The 16,655-nt window shown below is 35.2% G+C and overlaps 1 protein-coding gene across 1 annotated transcript in view; it reads right to left on the minus strand.

The window, feature by feature from the left end:
• Positions 1–223: 223 nt before the first annotated feature.
• Positions 224–16,655, minus strand: part of Ptip (PAX transcription activation domain interacting protein) — a 32,660-nt gene continuing 16,228 nt past the window's right edge. Inside the window, exons 10-13 of the mRNA XM_085950466.1 lie at positions 15,915–16,067; positions 14,179–14,257; positions 12,921–13,146; positions 224–12,557 (exon numbers count right to left, since the gene is read on the minus strand). Of these exons, the coding sequence (XP_085806592.1) occupies positions 11,993–12,557; positions 12,921–13,146; positions 14,179–14,257; positions 15,915–16,067 (1,023 nt within the window). The 3' untranslated portion in view covers positions 224–11,992. The remainder of the gene's footprint in view (positions 12,558–12,920; positions 13,147–14,178; positions 14,258–15,914; positions 16,068–16,655) is intronic.

Below are 16,655 nucleotides of genomic sequence, written 5' to 3' on the forward strand. Positions count from 1 at the left end.
CGATTCCGAACTGACCTGGCAACTGCAAGGACAACTACTGATCGTCTAAATACACCGCCGTTTAAAAACTGAATGGACCAAATCGGAAACCTTGACTGAACGGACAACAGAGCTGATTTTTAAGGACCTCTATAAGTGCCCACTAAACTTTATAAATATAAATTTACCTAAGTGTAGAAGAGAAAAGGATAAGGAAATCGTAAATAAAACAATAATCCACAGTAAAAACATCGGTATACATTTATTATACTAATGTTTTTTTTTTATAAAGAACATGTTATTTATTCTTATAGCTTTGTATAGTATGTATAAAATTCTTAAATGTCACATCTATTATAAAAAATATTGGTAATACAATAGTTGAAGATATAAACAACACTAAACAAAAAAACACTACATATTTTAATTCTGACCTTCATTGATTTTTTTGTCTAAATAAATTTCCATAGACTATGCCATTCAAAACAACTCTTCTTCCAGAAGATATATATTATTATGTCTCTGATTGATGACTTGAAAGGGTTAAGGCAGAGGAAGCGGCTAGAATGATTTTAAAATGTGGTGTCGGAGGCGGATGCTGTGAGTCTTTTGGATGGCAAAACGAACCAACGATTCCAGATTCTCAAATTTTGTATAGCCTACAGAGAGGGTAACAATTCATTGTTTTAGTAACGGCATATTTTCTCATAGTTAACCCAATACTCACGTATGTACAGAAACCATGGATGCTTAATAAATAAGATATCTAAATAAAATAAAAGAGTAACGCAATGAATGTGGCATGGAAAAATGCATATTGGGCATAATACTGAAAGAAAAAAAAACCAATGGATAACGAAGTAAATATGAAATGTGTTAGATGTCGCCAAACTTATAAAATGGCAATAGGTCGTTCGCTAAACAGATAGTCACTCGACAATCATATAAAACCACAATTCAACAGACTAATCGGTCAATAGTGTCGCTTTAGTACGAAAGTTGAAAAACAATAGAATAATGGCAAAATCTATAGAAATCACTGGGTAATTAAAATTTATATGTCCAACAAAAAAAAAAAAAACTATAAGATATACATAATACATGAAGATAAAAATAATATCATATTACATTTTCTCATATTATTTATTATTTACAGTGTATAGCAAAAAGATGGCTTTGATATCTTCAAAATTCAACCCTGGAACGCAAAAAAAAATACAACATCAACCATATGATATAATATTAACTAATTATATACAACCATTTCAATAAAAAAATAAAATTATATCGTAGTAGTTAATAGACATCTTATATTTACAAATATATTAGTAATTTTCCGTTTCAAAATTAAGGAAGTCATAATTTATTATTATGATAATGTCTTTTGGTTCAGTAATTGAAAAAGGTACCAGGAAATATAATAATTATTATGCAGATAATTTGATATCAACTGAGGTAAACACCTCTAAAGTGGTCTTTTCTTAAATAACGTCGTTGCGCCTTCAAAATCGGCTGTGTATTTTTCAAAACTTTACAGGAGGCTAAAAACAATGCCAATTACAATGCCTGTCGCCTACAACATCGAAATATTTTTTTAATCAATTCCAGAATACCTTTTATCATAATTATTATATTTTTTCCTCGGTATAGAAGGAATTATTATAAAATTTTTGGTGCAAAGGTTTTGTGAAATTAATGCACATAGCCGATTTTGAAGGCGCAACGACGATTTATGTAACCACAGCAATGGTGCTCAGTTCAGAACTCTGAGAGTAATGTGGATCTTCATTATTTTTTCAAATTTTACTTGGAAGGATTTGATAAATTACATCATTTGTCTCACGTTGATTTGAAAATAAATATTTTGTGCAATAGCATTTATCTCGATGCAAATTTCAGTAACAGGTACTCAGGTAACAGAGTGTCAACAGCTTTAAATACTTGGGGGTCACATCACGGGAGACGACACCTCCATATTCGAATGGAAATTGATGGAGTATCATTTGACTCTATGAGGAGTGTCTGGAACTCATGGTTGATGGTTGAACTCAGTTAAAACCAAATGCCGCCTGTTAAGATACTTGTATTCTGAAAGTGTTGCTTTACGATAGTGAGTTAGGACACCTTATGAAGGCTCAAAGCAACCAGAACAAATGCTTGCGTTGAAACTGTGTGTGCGGTAGTATAGCGCCTGTACACGTACATGGATTTACTTGCAGCAATAGTGTGTATTTTAAACTATCGCGATAATAACTCTTTACATGTAAAAGTGCGGACTGTCTCACCAATCTCATTCTTCAAGAGTAAGTAAGAAGCGATGTTGTCATTTTATAGTACTATTTGACAAGTAGTGAAAATCGGTTCAACTCAAAATGAGTCTCTGCGCGTAGTTCATTTTTTTACCAGCAGGTTCGCCACTGTCGTTCTACTGCGCAAGTGCAGATATAGAACAAACCAACTGTCGCGTGAAAATTCAGAAGCTTCCAAACTTTTTTGATTCATGCATGCAATCTTGCAACTAGTACGATAATACATGTTTACATTTGTATTTTATTGTTGAGGTCGCGACTATACGTGCTGCCATCATCCATGCATGTGTAGAAACGGAATAGTAAGACTTTGAGAATGACCAGGGGCCTTATGTTAGAACTTGCGAGTTAAAGTCGTCCGGTCGACATGACATCATTGTGACGTACTACCGGAGTGATAATAGCATTCGAGAAAATAACGCTACTAAAATACTGGCGTTATCGGTAGTCCCCGTACACAAATAGGTGTTTCAGCATATTAATATCTATGGTGAGCAGTGTGCGTTGGGCGGCTTGTCACGAGCGTGTATTGGCTTACGTCATGTCGTCGGGTGACTTCATAGGCCTGCAGGAGATAAGAGTGCGGAAAAGCAGACTCTCGTCACACAGTAGTACAAGAAGTGACGTTAGACTTGGCCGAACTACACACTACGGATGACTCCAAGACTCTGTGTTCTTTTATTTGACTTTAACTGGTGTTAGAATTGTTATCATTTTAACGCATTATTGTATGCCCAAATGAAACAGTTATTTTGATATTGGAAAGTGTGATTACGTTGATGCCCGGTATTAGTTAGTTACTAAAAATAAAATGTATGCAATAGTTTTATGAGAATTACATATATTTATTGGTCGCCTCATGTGATAGGTATATTATATAGTCAGTGTTGCTGACACTATTATGTACATTGAATAAAATATAATATTACCTTTATATAGAATCATTTTGACCCAAGAGATGTCTCAAAACAAAAAAAAAACAAACATTAAATAATATATTATGAATCGTTAGTACAATACCATTTTGATAATACTCCAAGTCAATAAATAGTGCAGGCATCTGTTCACAGAAACTCACATATGATATGAAATCTAACAAAAAATATGTGCACATTCTATGTATAAATACAACTTCCAAAACCCTCAAAAGCATACAAAAAAAAAACATTTTAAAACTTAATGACAATAGAAATCGATAAATTAAACAGATACAAATAAATACCAAAGTCGAATTTAATTCATTTTATATGTATTACAATTGGTTTATAGACAAACAAAAATGGGCATATTGCTCTTATTTGAAGATACAATACAACGGAAAAAAGAAACCGATGTTAAAACCAATCATTCACGTTGAAACATAAAAATGCCATTTAGGGGTCATCGATAAAGACGTCACGCTTTAAAAGGAAAGAGGGGATCTCATAATATAATGATTTGTAATGGGGGGATAGGGGGGGTTAAATACTGAAAGCCATAATTTTCAACGAATTTGTTTTCAAATAAGTTGGTAAAATATTTTGTTTTTCCACGAATTAGCTGCGTACTGACTGAGCGAGCAGCCTCGCAAGGCTGCTTTGGGCATTTGCTTTGCAAAAATCGCTGTGCGAACAAAATTAACAACAAAGTCACACGAGGTAGCCGCGCACAGCACCTTCGAGCATCGATAAACCGACAGCGATTGGATCGGTCGCGGCAACGCTCGGGCTAGGCGATGCGTGCGTTTGCCTCGGGTGAGTCGTGTACTGTCTGACTGAGCATTTTGCCTCGCGTGGCTTTTTCGTATATTATCTATGGTGAAGTGACCACGCGAGGTTGCTCGCTCAGTCAGTACGCGCCTATTGAGACGACGGGGATAGATGGGGTGGAGAACTACCAAAAATCGTGTTGACATTAAATTTATCGTCAACCCATTTATATACTGAATTATGGAAGTAATCGGTATTTGGAAATAGACACTTCAGGTATAGAATATGAAAAGAAAAACATATTTCTAGATCAGTGGTTCTCATGTCCGGCCACCAGAGGATTTTTCTGCAGCCACCGACATTATTTTCAGTATTTAATTTAATTACTGGAAATGAGTCATGACCAAGTACTTAAAACCTATTTTAATAATACCACGGTTGAAAATTTTTTGTCTAAGTTATACGTTGACCAAGAATCAAGTCAATTCAAAGAATTGGCAACAATTGCTTTATTAATATTGTCAATTTTTCCTACTACTGCATACTGTGAAATATCATTCTGTGTAATGGACTTCATAAAAAACAAATATCGACATATTATGCAAACTTAGAAGCAGCCATGCGGCTCGCATTGGAAAAAAAGAGTATTGAGGAATTTCCATTTGCATTATTTTTAAATAAATAGATATGTACTAAAATTTTCAAATGTCTTTTATTAAATGGACTTGTCGAAAAATAAATTGATCCATTTTTTAGTAAATAAAATTCAGCATTAATTTTTTCTATCACAACAAAAGTGAAATTTGGTGCGGCTACCAGTTTCGATAGAACTGTAAATGTCAATTGTGCGGCCACAGTTAAATTTCACGTGAGAACCACTGCTCTAGATAGTATAAAGAAATCTATATAATATAATTATATTTTTATGCTCTGGTAACTATTATGCATTACGTTATTTAAGCAATAATGAAAATAAGTCTAATTCAATATTATGCAAAAACGTCCTTTATCCATCTCTGAATGCATAAACAAACACTGCTGAAATGCATCATGCATTTACTTTTTACCAGACTAAAACGTGGGCGTACAGGCAGAAGTCACTAACTCCAATATTGACGAGATTTTAATGTCATTATATAGAAAAAGTAATGCTGCTTGACTGGCATAAGTCACGATTTAAGATTATTGAACATATAAAAAAATAAAAGTAATGAAGAACTCAAAAAATAAAGATTTTACAACCATTTTAAGAAAAACAAAAACACAAAACATTGATCATCTCAGAACTGTGTATTTGGAGTTAGTGACTTCTGCCTGTACGCCTACGAAATGCAGCAAAAAACATTTAACTGAAAATACTACAAGATTGATTGATATACATACATCGAAGGGCACAGATATCGTAAGTCCAGCTGTGATTATATTCAAAACTCAATTAACCGGTTCTATGCCTTCAGTGAGTTTTCTCGCTCTATGAGGCTGTACATACAGACCTACAAACTTACCTGAAGAATGGATGGGGGAGCCACAGTCGAAAACTACCCCCAATCAAGACTCGCAACTGGACAGAATCTGACATTCGAATGGCGTCCATATGGTAGTTCATAGTTCCATTTTTGACCGTTCTTTAGATAAGTTTGTAGGACTTATCACGAGTTATCTCATCCGACTTTAAAATCAAATTACTAGCCACTGTCGATTGATTTGCATAATTTAAAAAATTAAACACAAAGAATTCTGTTTGAATAATTACGAAATACTAAACGACAAATTATCGATATTACAGCGATTTTACCAAGAGCTTCGCGTCGTTAAAAATCTGCAGCCTGTCGATACTACCATAGTGATATCGTGAGGCATAGAAAAAGCATAAATTAAAAACTGAATACAAATATATGTGCACTGACCCAGAACTTCCCAACTGTTGTGCTACGAGCAATTGAGAAGTGTGCCAAAGGATTTTATTCAATGTCCAATATAATTTATGTAAATTTTTATACTTTCTTCACACATTTGTTCTATAAGTACTCGTATGTATGTAATAAATAATAAAAGTAGCCTGTTGCACAATTTTTTTTGGCGTTTGTTAACATTTAACAAAATTGTGAATATTTCTTTAGTTTTTGATTATTTTCTATCACTTTTTGTCCGGTAAAAGCCGCGTTGACACGGTCTAAGTACGATCCAAGTACACTTGGACCGAGTGCCATCCAAGTGACAGCTTCATACTAATTATTCCTATCCAAGCTAACTTGGATGAGTAGGACGCGGTCCAAGTAACTTGGATAGGAATAATTAGTATGAAGATGTCTCATACGAGTGCACTTGGATCGTACTTGGAATGTGTCAATGCGCTTTAACTGTCGTTTTGATGTAGAAAATTAACTTTTTTTTGTTAATTATACATTATTCTATAAACCTTACATAATGAAACATCAAAACTTATAAATGGGGTAGTTACTACTTGTTACCGAAATATTACTTTTTACGATCTTCATAAGGAAGAAAACAATAAACTTTATGTAGTAAAATAGTCATACAATATAATTTGTAAATATGATTGGCATATCATCACTGTTCTGGCAGAAGACACTAATTCGAAAAAATGACATATTGAGTTAGTTATACCAAAATGTTCCTTATTTCAAACATTACCGTCTGGAAACCTTCTTAATAAATAAAGTCTTTATTTTAAAGTCATCCTTTTTACGATTACTTAGTAAACTCACATGATAGACCATTTCAAACATTTTAACAACTTCAAAGTCAAATTACTCAAAACTAGTATTCTCCAGTTAGTGTGTTCTGCCAGAACAAAGACGATATTATATTGATATTTTCAATACATTAAAAATTTTGCAATGGAGATTTGTTGATTTTTATCAAACAATGACGATATTTGGCATCCTTAGGCTCTGGTTAGATACTTGCCATAGGTTAAGTGTTAATTTCAAAGCCTGAAAAAAGTGATTGGTTTATAATGGCGAACAGAAGGATCAGGACACGAAAAAAAGTTAGATTTTCGAATGTTGAAGTGTTAAAATATAAATTAGTGATAGTGTTGATGTTACCTATGTGATTGAAAGCAACTATCACTTACTTTACCCTGTTCCGCCACAGTATTGGGGCATAGGGCAAGTACTAGGTCGCGCCATTTCCATCGGACCATTTCTTCGGTGTGTCATGAAAATCTTATAATTTGTGCTATAACCCGAAAAAGGTTGGGAAATGCTGCACTAAATCATTATTATGCATGAATCTTATCACGTTCTAAATCTTTGAGGTTATGGCAATTACCTCAAGTTAAATGGATTTCATGTATCTAAAAGAAATGTTAACGCACGCACGCACAATCTACCGATAATTTTTTACAACCATAGAACTATTTTACGTTTAGTATTGTACACTATTGACATAGTATTTTAATAATTTCTTAACATATTTCAATATACATCGAATACTTATCTATAGTACAGTTCTATATATTCACAACGACGATAGATCATAAAATTATTGCGATTTCATACAATTTTTTCAATCTAAACACACAAATACAACATTCTATGATTTCTCTCACAACAGTTTAAAAAATTCACTTCACAGTATGTACCTATTTATTCCCTTACACCGACCAATACACCTTATTAGAATCGTTTGAAATATAGATTGCACAATTCACTAAAAAAAAAAATGTACAGACCTACAAACTTATCTAAAGAATGGATGGGTGAGCCACAGTCCAAAACTACCCCCAATCAAGACTCGCAAATGGACAGAATCTGACATGACGAATGACGTTTTCAAAATGGCGTCCATATGGTAGTTCATAGTTCCATTTTTAACCGTTCTTTAGATAAATTTGTAGGATTGTAATAATGGCTATATGAAAAATAATAGACATCTTCCGGCACCATAATTGGTAGCACTGGTGTCGGTGTCATGAATATTTTACACAAAAAAATATAATCTTTATATTTTAATTTACTATGTTAGAAATCTGCAGGGCTATTCTAAATAATTAACACGTTTCCGTTATTTTTATTGCTCCAAAATAACACGGATATCGCTCGGAGCAATTCCATAAACAAGGTAATTTTCTACAATAATTGTTAACACACGGCACTGCGTCTTATTTGATTCGAAATTCATCTAATCGGAATCAAGTAAGACGTTAAATATTTCTTTTATTCAACGAATAATTCACAAGATTTAAGAATGTACCATTCTAATTATTGAACATGCATAATTCTGAAAACACTCATGAGAAATTATAGCTAATAGCATTAGGGCACAGAGCGCGATACCCAAGAGACGCAGGTTCGATTCCTGCCGGGTGTCTTACTTTTTTCAAAAAAGATTTTTTCTATTGCCAATATTTTCTCATGAGTGTTTTCAGAATTATGTATGTTCAAGAAAGAGATGTTAAAAATATTTTGCAGTACTATCCAATGACATTTGACAGTTCGCATGACCAGCCGTGTTAAAAAACATCACGATTGAACAGTGTTGCCATCTTTTCAAAGTGGAATTATAGTACAGAGCCTCCAAAATTATAGTATTTGGTGAAAAAATATAGTACGCGTTATCTATTGTAAATGTAGGTATACTTTTTTGTTTCTCAGAAAAAAAAATGGAGAATTTGAGAAATTCCGAGACCCTTTTTTATTTAGGTACCTCTTCCGACCAAAAATGCTTACCGAAGAATTCAAGAAATTTCATTTTAAACCGAAGTCAAGAGATTTTTTTACGTTTTTCGAGCAAATTTTTCCCAAGTTCTCCAAATCTTTCGAAATTATAGTACTTTGCACCAATTTATCGAACGAAAATATCAAAATTTTAGTACTTTTTACATATTTTTTCCAATATTCAAAATTATAGTATATTGGGCGTACTATACCTGTCTTATATCGTACATAGTATGCGGACCAAAATTATAGTACAAATACTATAATTATAGTACGGTTGGCAACACTGCGCCTGACAGTTAACTTCCCGGTGTAATTAACTGCCTGAATACGAAATATCATATTTATCACTTTTTTATTGATTATGGTGTCAAGTGATAATATTATGTTAGAATAGCCCTGCAGGGATGATAAACCTATGACATCATTTTGCCATGGTCTCTTTTTGGGTTGACAAGTGGGCAAAGTTTGTATTTTGTATGCAAGAGTTAAGTTGATTTTTTATACAATTTAATTCCGATCGATCGTTCCTCAATCTATTATTTTCCCTCATGTATCAATTAGTCAGGTCCTGAAAAATGCTCATACAAAATTACCGAAACATCACATTAAACATTCCTCTATTCAATGTTTTCCCGCACTCCAGTTTGCCGTATTTCAATGACAATAAGTTACGACAAGCTTCCGCCTTACGAGTGGATAGATGAATTATTTAATCGGATGTATTGATTGAACTGTTAACTGTCGAACATTTCAAATCATTCTTCAGGAAATAGAAAGAATGTCACGTTCATATGTCAATGCTCTTCAGATTTAACGATGATATGGGTATACTGGCAAGATCAGAACCAGTCATAAAAGAGGTAGTCATCACTATGGAAAAAGCCGCCAAAAAAAATAGTACTCTAAGCTATCTTCTGAAGATGTCATTTCACATTCCTCTCAAAGAAAACTAAAAAAATCAATACAAAATCCTCACCCGGTCCACTTGGATTTGAGAAGTGTCTTTAAAAAAAGATGTAAGAAAGCTGAACATTTTTAAAGATATGGGACTTCAGACATGTATGCAAGGAAAGTACGACCGCGAATTATATGCGTATACATTGTACAATGATCCACTTATCCTCTTAAAAGTGACGGTGAGGCCACGCTTCAAGGAAGACGTCCAATCACGCACGAGGCTAGGGAAAGGAGTTACAGTCATGTAAATTGTACGTATGCAGTTTGCCGTAAGCTGTCATTCCGGAAACAGGTGGCTGTATAGCATTGAGATAAAAAAAAATTACACATTGCTCGTGGTGCATTTCATGAGCACCTACTTTTGAAACATACAGAATTCTAAATAAATATTTGTATTACTAATTTACTTACATACCTATTTCCTTCTCTTTCCCTTGTATTACGGTGGGTTTATTACGTATCTATTTGAACATGAATTTGATCTCAATGCTATACGTCTGTCTGTTTCCGATACAACAGGTCACGGTGAATTGTGATACGGTGAACTACATACGTACATACGAGAGAAATGCAGGTCAGGACACCTACACTGTGGTGGTTGGGCTGTGTAGAAAGAGACAGCAACCTTGAAACTGTGTGTTATCTAAAATCATTACCTACTGGAATTCCTGTGTTGCCATTTTAAACAGATATATAATTCCTGTGTTGCCATTTTAAACAGATATATGCACAGGAAATCTTTACACCTTTACAAACAAGGATATTAGTGCCACAGGCAAAAATTTTGTAAACTTCACGTAATCTACCATCAAAAGATGTGTTATTCATATTTTATCTGTCGCCCATTTAGAATGCCTTGCACTAAGCAACGCACTAATTGATTTCCAGCACAGTATGTCACTGCCAGAAGTAATAATTAAGTAAATAATAATAAGTAATAGCCCGTTTACACGTGCATGGATTTAATGCTGACAGTAAGTATTATCGCGGCCATAACAAGAAAATGTACGTGTAAACATGTATTATCCTGCAGTTGCAAGATTATATGAATTTTCATGTGACAGTTGTTTTTTGATCTGCGCCTGCGCAGTAGTACGATAGTGGCGAACCTGCCGGAAAAAAATATGAACTACACCACGCAGAGCATTTTTCCGTTTACCAATTTTTACAGGCAGTCAAATAGCACCTTACAATAACAACGCGTTCGCTTATGCTTGAAGAATGAGATTGGCGAGACAGTCAGCATTTTTGTGTGTAAACCGTTATTGTTATGATAGTTAAATTTACACAATATTGTTGCCAGTAAATTCATGCACATGTACAGGCACTATAAATACGTATGTATTAGAAAATATAATATAACAGTTTTTAATGCAACTGAATTCCGCAATTTCTATTCCTTCGTATAGCTGTAAAATTTTTTTTCCTAAGTAGAATTCACATCTAGTTCAATGCATAATAACTATTATGTGATATCCTCACCTAACAAACTTTACTTTCCAACCAGGGAACTCAAGATATAACTGCCTAACGGATGTGGAGTAACAGCCAACCGATCTTGAGTGTGGAAGAACATGGGAAAAACTTAAACACGTGTAAAGAATACTTCTTTCTGACCACTGCTCTCGGTTTATGCACTAACGCTTATTCAATATTGGTGTGTTTGAAAGTTGCAACACACACTATTGCACGTCTATGTGTGGTTCACTTTCGTATGACACTCACACATTCAAAACGTATTGATTGGAATTCTATTTATTAATCTGTTGTGTTTGCAACACTCAATTGCTTAAATGCAAGTCATGTGTTTACTTTTAACCTATTGGCAAAAAGGTTTTATTGTGAGCTTTTCCGAACTCTCGCAGACCCAGTTGTGAATCGCTGGGTTAATCAAACGTCTCTATTGAACATTCATTAGAAATCGACTTTCATTTCCAACAAAATATTCTAGGAAATGTGTCGTACAAATGGTTATTATACTAACTCCAAATTGTTAAAATGTGACATAAAACCATTGACAGTTCAAAATATTTATCGTTCGATCGGACGTATATTACAGAACTGACAACAGAAATCAGTACTATTTTTATTACGAATACTACACGACATGTTACGTACATAGATCATTACTGTAGCCAGAATGTGACATAGAACCATTGTTCGTTCAATTGGACGCACCGAATTGAACTTTCAAAAATCAGTAGTGATTTTTTCCGAACACATAGTAAATTTTATGTACATACATAATAATACACGAATAATTACAAGTTGCCGAAATGTGACATAGAACCGTTCGTCGGATCAAAATGTTTATCGTTCAATCGGACGCATCTATCGAACTGTCGACAGAAATGGCCCGCGAAACCGTAAATCAATTCATCTTCACCAGATAATGTTCCACCTCCAACTTCTGCTGCATGATCGAAGAGAGCACTAACTCCGTATTGCAAACAATATTCAAATTCTTCTCCGCCTGGAGTAGGTAATACACCAAATGCAAGTCATTGGGGACAGTCAAGACCAGATAACTGTTGGGCCTCTCTTTGTGCATTTCTTGAATCGCTACGAAGGACTTTCTATTCTTGTCCACCTTTCCACCACACAATTCGATCATTTCCGTCAAAGAACTTCGACTGGGGGTAACGCACGGTGTCATGTAGAACGTGATACTTTCGAATAACTTCCGTCTGTCGTTTCCCATGGCGATAATCCTGGGTATGTCGCAGTTGTAGGTCTCCTCGAAAGTTTTATCGTTGAGTTGGAATCGGTTTTCGTCAGCGAAAGCGGACATGTTGGCGCTCTCGGTGACCCAGTCGACGGAGACGGCGTGTCTGATGGTGATGAGGGCGGCGATCAGCTTGGGCGTGCGGACCAGCTGCGACATTACCAGGTGCGTCGCTTCCGTGGCGTGTGTCACCACCAGTCCTCCTAATTTTCTGGAAAATAATACACAGATACGCAGGTTACAACAGGGGGTTTGAGGCCTATTCAAATTTTTTTGGCCGCACTGCATTAATTGATTATATTTACATTTATAATGATTTATAATTATTCAATTTATATTGTGGCGTTTAATAATATAATCATTATACCATTCTAGAACAATTAAAAAATATCGGGATTGAAATTTAGAAAATGACAAGAATTCTGATTAGATAATAATATATGCAACATTGCATGAACAGATGTAACCTAACATTCTATGCATTTCAGGCCTAGGGTCTGTGTCTCCTAGAGAAGATTTCCATTAATAACTTTGCATATAATAATTTCAATAAGAAAAAGTATAGATTTTTTACCTCACAATGTTACCATACGTGGCAGTATCCTTGATGTATGAAAAGAGCACGCGAGGGGCGTTGGGTAGGACTTGCACCGGAGGGGCATTGAGCATGGCAGGCATGGTAATGTTGTTATTTGGGGGCGCAAGCCGCGGTCTCTTGGCTTTGCGTGGAGTCATCAGGGCGCCCCTCTTCACACGCTCATGCGACTCTTGCGTGATGTTTATCGGCATTTTCCACGCATCTGCAAAAGGTGAATGGATTTATAAGATCCCATGCGTACATTTTCTATATTTCCAATTGTCCATATCTTCAAAGACCCAAAGGTCTATTAGCCGGGACAAGGTGTCTTTAGGCTTTTACGTGGTATGCCTATTGATAAGTCAGTGGGTTAAATATAGTCATCGGGCTGCGATTGGCATTTTAGTTTCACGCTTGGGAGGATTGTCAGAGACGCACAGATCAATGCCAAAGCGGCAGTATTCTCATTTAATCCCGTTAATCCTGCGAGACTGGTGATCAAGTATGTTTATATGTTGCCTGACTCTTTCTGCTGTCAGAATTCTGACATCCCGATATTTCTATACACCTGATACATACGCATTAAATTAAAAAGTACCCGGCCAGCACGATATGCGAGACGGTTGATACACACATTGACATTTATCCAAATCTATCCTAAATCCATTTTTTTTTCAGGAATAACTGTTTTTCGTGATACGACAAATAATTATCACAAATTATATTCAGCATGACAGGTATTGCCATTTTTTTTACGGCAGCCATTTGACTTATACCCCGTTTACACGTGCATGGATTTACTGCAGACAGTACATATTATCGCAGCCATAACAAGAAAACACACGTGTAAACATGTGTTATCATGCAAGTTGCAAGATTGCATGCATGAAGCTTCTGAATCTTCACGTGACAATTGATTTTTTCGATATCTGTGTCTGCACAATAGAATGATAGTGGCGAACCTGCCAGTAAAAAAAAATACTACACCGCGCACTCAATTTGAGGCTAACCAATTTTCACTACCTGTCAAGTAGTACTATAAAATGACAACATCGTGTCTCGCTTACTCTTGAAGAATGAGATTGGCGAGACAGTTTTACGTGTAAACAGTTATTATCGCGTTAGTTTAAAATACACACTATTGCTGCAAGTAAATCCATGCACGTGTCGATACATTCAAGAAATCCAGCACTATTGGGTCTTATATAGTGGCGAATCGGCGAGATTCTACAGTATTGATTTGTCATAGACTTACTCATGAGATGTGGCACCAGGGTGTAGTCCATTCTGAATGGATTGGCAACGTTGAACTGTTGGTATTTCGTATGCTCAATCTGAAATAGAAAAACAATTAATTTGCGACTAGAAATTGAAATACAGAAAATATTTACAGTAAAACCTCATTAATAAGAACACAGATAATTTAAAATTCGCCATAAATCAAAATTTTCACGATAAAAAGTCCCTTGAACATTACTTTCATATAAAACCATCCCTTCAATTCGAATTTCGTAATACGAAATGATTTCAGAGTCCAGACATATAAAAAAATATTCACTAAATCATAATAAAGTACACTATTTCATGAGCCAGTCATTGAAAATTGTGATAAGACTTTTTTTAAAACATCATAAATTGCTTATTTTATGAGGGTAATAAAAATAATCCTGACATTTTATGACCCATTGACACATCAGCGGCACAACTGCACTCCACTCAAAAGAAAAACAATAACTGAGGCGTCTAATTCCAAAAAGCGGTCCACATTTGGTCAAAATCGAGAAAAAAATACGCACATATTCTTTGTATAATTTTACACAATATGCATTGATCTATAAATTCCAAAACGCGACATAATCCTACGAAAAAAAATATTTTAAGTCTCAATTTATTACAAAAAGCGACAAGTCAGTGTTAAATATTATTTAAAGCTTGGTTGATTTCGAGCGTGTTTAATTCAACTAATAAGAGAACGTTCAATATTGAAAAGGGCGTCTCCCATGCTGTAGCATCTGGTAAACTCATGACAGTGCCACGAAAATATGTGCCTTATGCGGAGTAAATTAAAAAGTGAGGTACAAATAGCTGTACGTCCAATTTTATTTTGCCTATATTTATTACATTTAAGAGTTTATCGGCTGAAACAAATTGCCATTTGGTTCTAATTTCGACATAGAATACAACGGAAAAAATAATCTCACGTTAAAACAAATAATTGAAGCTTGAAACATAAAAACGTTGTTTCCCGAAAATATTGAATTGTGGACTGAATTTGTAATTAGACGCCTCAACAAACATGTTTCAGGGCTGTAGGAATTTAATTGTTGATTGTCTATTGGATTTTCACATAGACTCCGATTTCTATAAGCTGGTGTACACGTCATCGTGTCGCATTGATGATAGATTTGGCGGGGGCGGATATAATGCAGTGTTAAGATGCTGGAGCAGGGGTAATTTAGGAACTTAAGGAATTAAAGAACAGTGTTGATGTGTACGCCAGCTTATAGAAATCGTACTCTAGTTTTACTAGAGAACCAATGCCAAAGAATTGTGTTAACAAATTGGAAAAATAAAAAATATTTTGTATTTTTTTATAATTCTAGCCAACACATGGTGGTAAATACCTACCTACATTACTTGGTAACTTAAATTAATGGATTAATGAGCCATGGTATTTGCACAGATTTTAATTTGAAACGATTCTATCGGAAATTTGGTAGGCACATCTATGATTGTAAATGAAATTTTAGTATTTTTCCCCATACATTCCATATTTCGTAACTGGATTTTTTTTTCCAATTTTCAGTCCCGTGGAATTTGTATTAACGAGGTTTTACTGTACTGTGCTAGGCAACTAATGATGCAATGGTCCAATGAAAGTTTTAGCCATCTTTGATCATCAGTAAAAATTAATTAAGACAAGAGATTGGTACACACACTTAGGGTAAGAACATTGACACGACAAACGAAATGTAAAAGTGTCGGCAGTACCTGAGTGAGGGCGCTCATGTTTCCCAGCAGCAGGTCGGTGATCCACTGCGCAGAGACGGCGGGGATGCCCCAGTCCTTAGCCTTCTGGTACTTGGTGCCCTCGGGCCGCTTGCAGATCAGCACCGTGTTGTCACGCGTCATGTAGTGGGTTACCTGGAAATAGCATCATTATTAATTTGTTGGATTCACTCATAGTGTCTAGCGACAGAAGTGAAACATATCGCTTTGTTTATAATGAAAATTTTATTCAGCTTCCATTGGTTCACATTCTAAAATTGAGACAATCGCTTAATCAATGAGCTAGACAACAATTGGAACAAGGCGGGTGCCCCTCTACCCGCACCTCACCTCACCACTCCACCGCTGCTATCTGACCACTTTAGTTAGTCTGTCTTCTATAAGCTGGCGTGCGGTTTCCCCCCCGCTTCAGTATTCAGCACTTCGTTCCCTCCCATTGAAAACTTGCAACAGTCGAACGCGATGGCACAATGCTCTCCGTCCGCGAATGACGTGACATGAATGCCAGCTTATAGAATACAGACTCTAGTGCATTATTTTCGAGAAATTCTTTAATCTTGTAACTTCAGAAACTTTTGAGATGACAAAATGGACTCAACTTAATTGGTATCAATATAGTTTATAAACTGAAAGTTTCATCAATATTGGTTCAGTTATTTTTTAGGTATAACTAAATAATGAAACTGTCAATTTTTTTCAGTGCGCGGGACTTGAAACCTGCAT

Source organism: Rhyacophila brunnea, unplaced genomic scaffold (assembly GCF_057557595.1).
Source record: "Rhyacophila brunnea isolate RB1 unplaced genomic scaffold, BYU_Rbru_1.0 scaffold_23, whole genome shotgun sequence".
In the NCBI taxonomy this organism is placed as follows: Eukaryota; Metazoa; Arthropoda; class Insecta; order Trichoptera; family Rhyacophilidae; genus Rhyacophila; species Rhyacophila brunnea.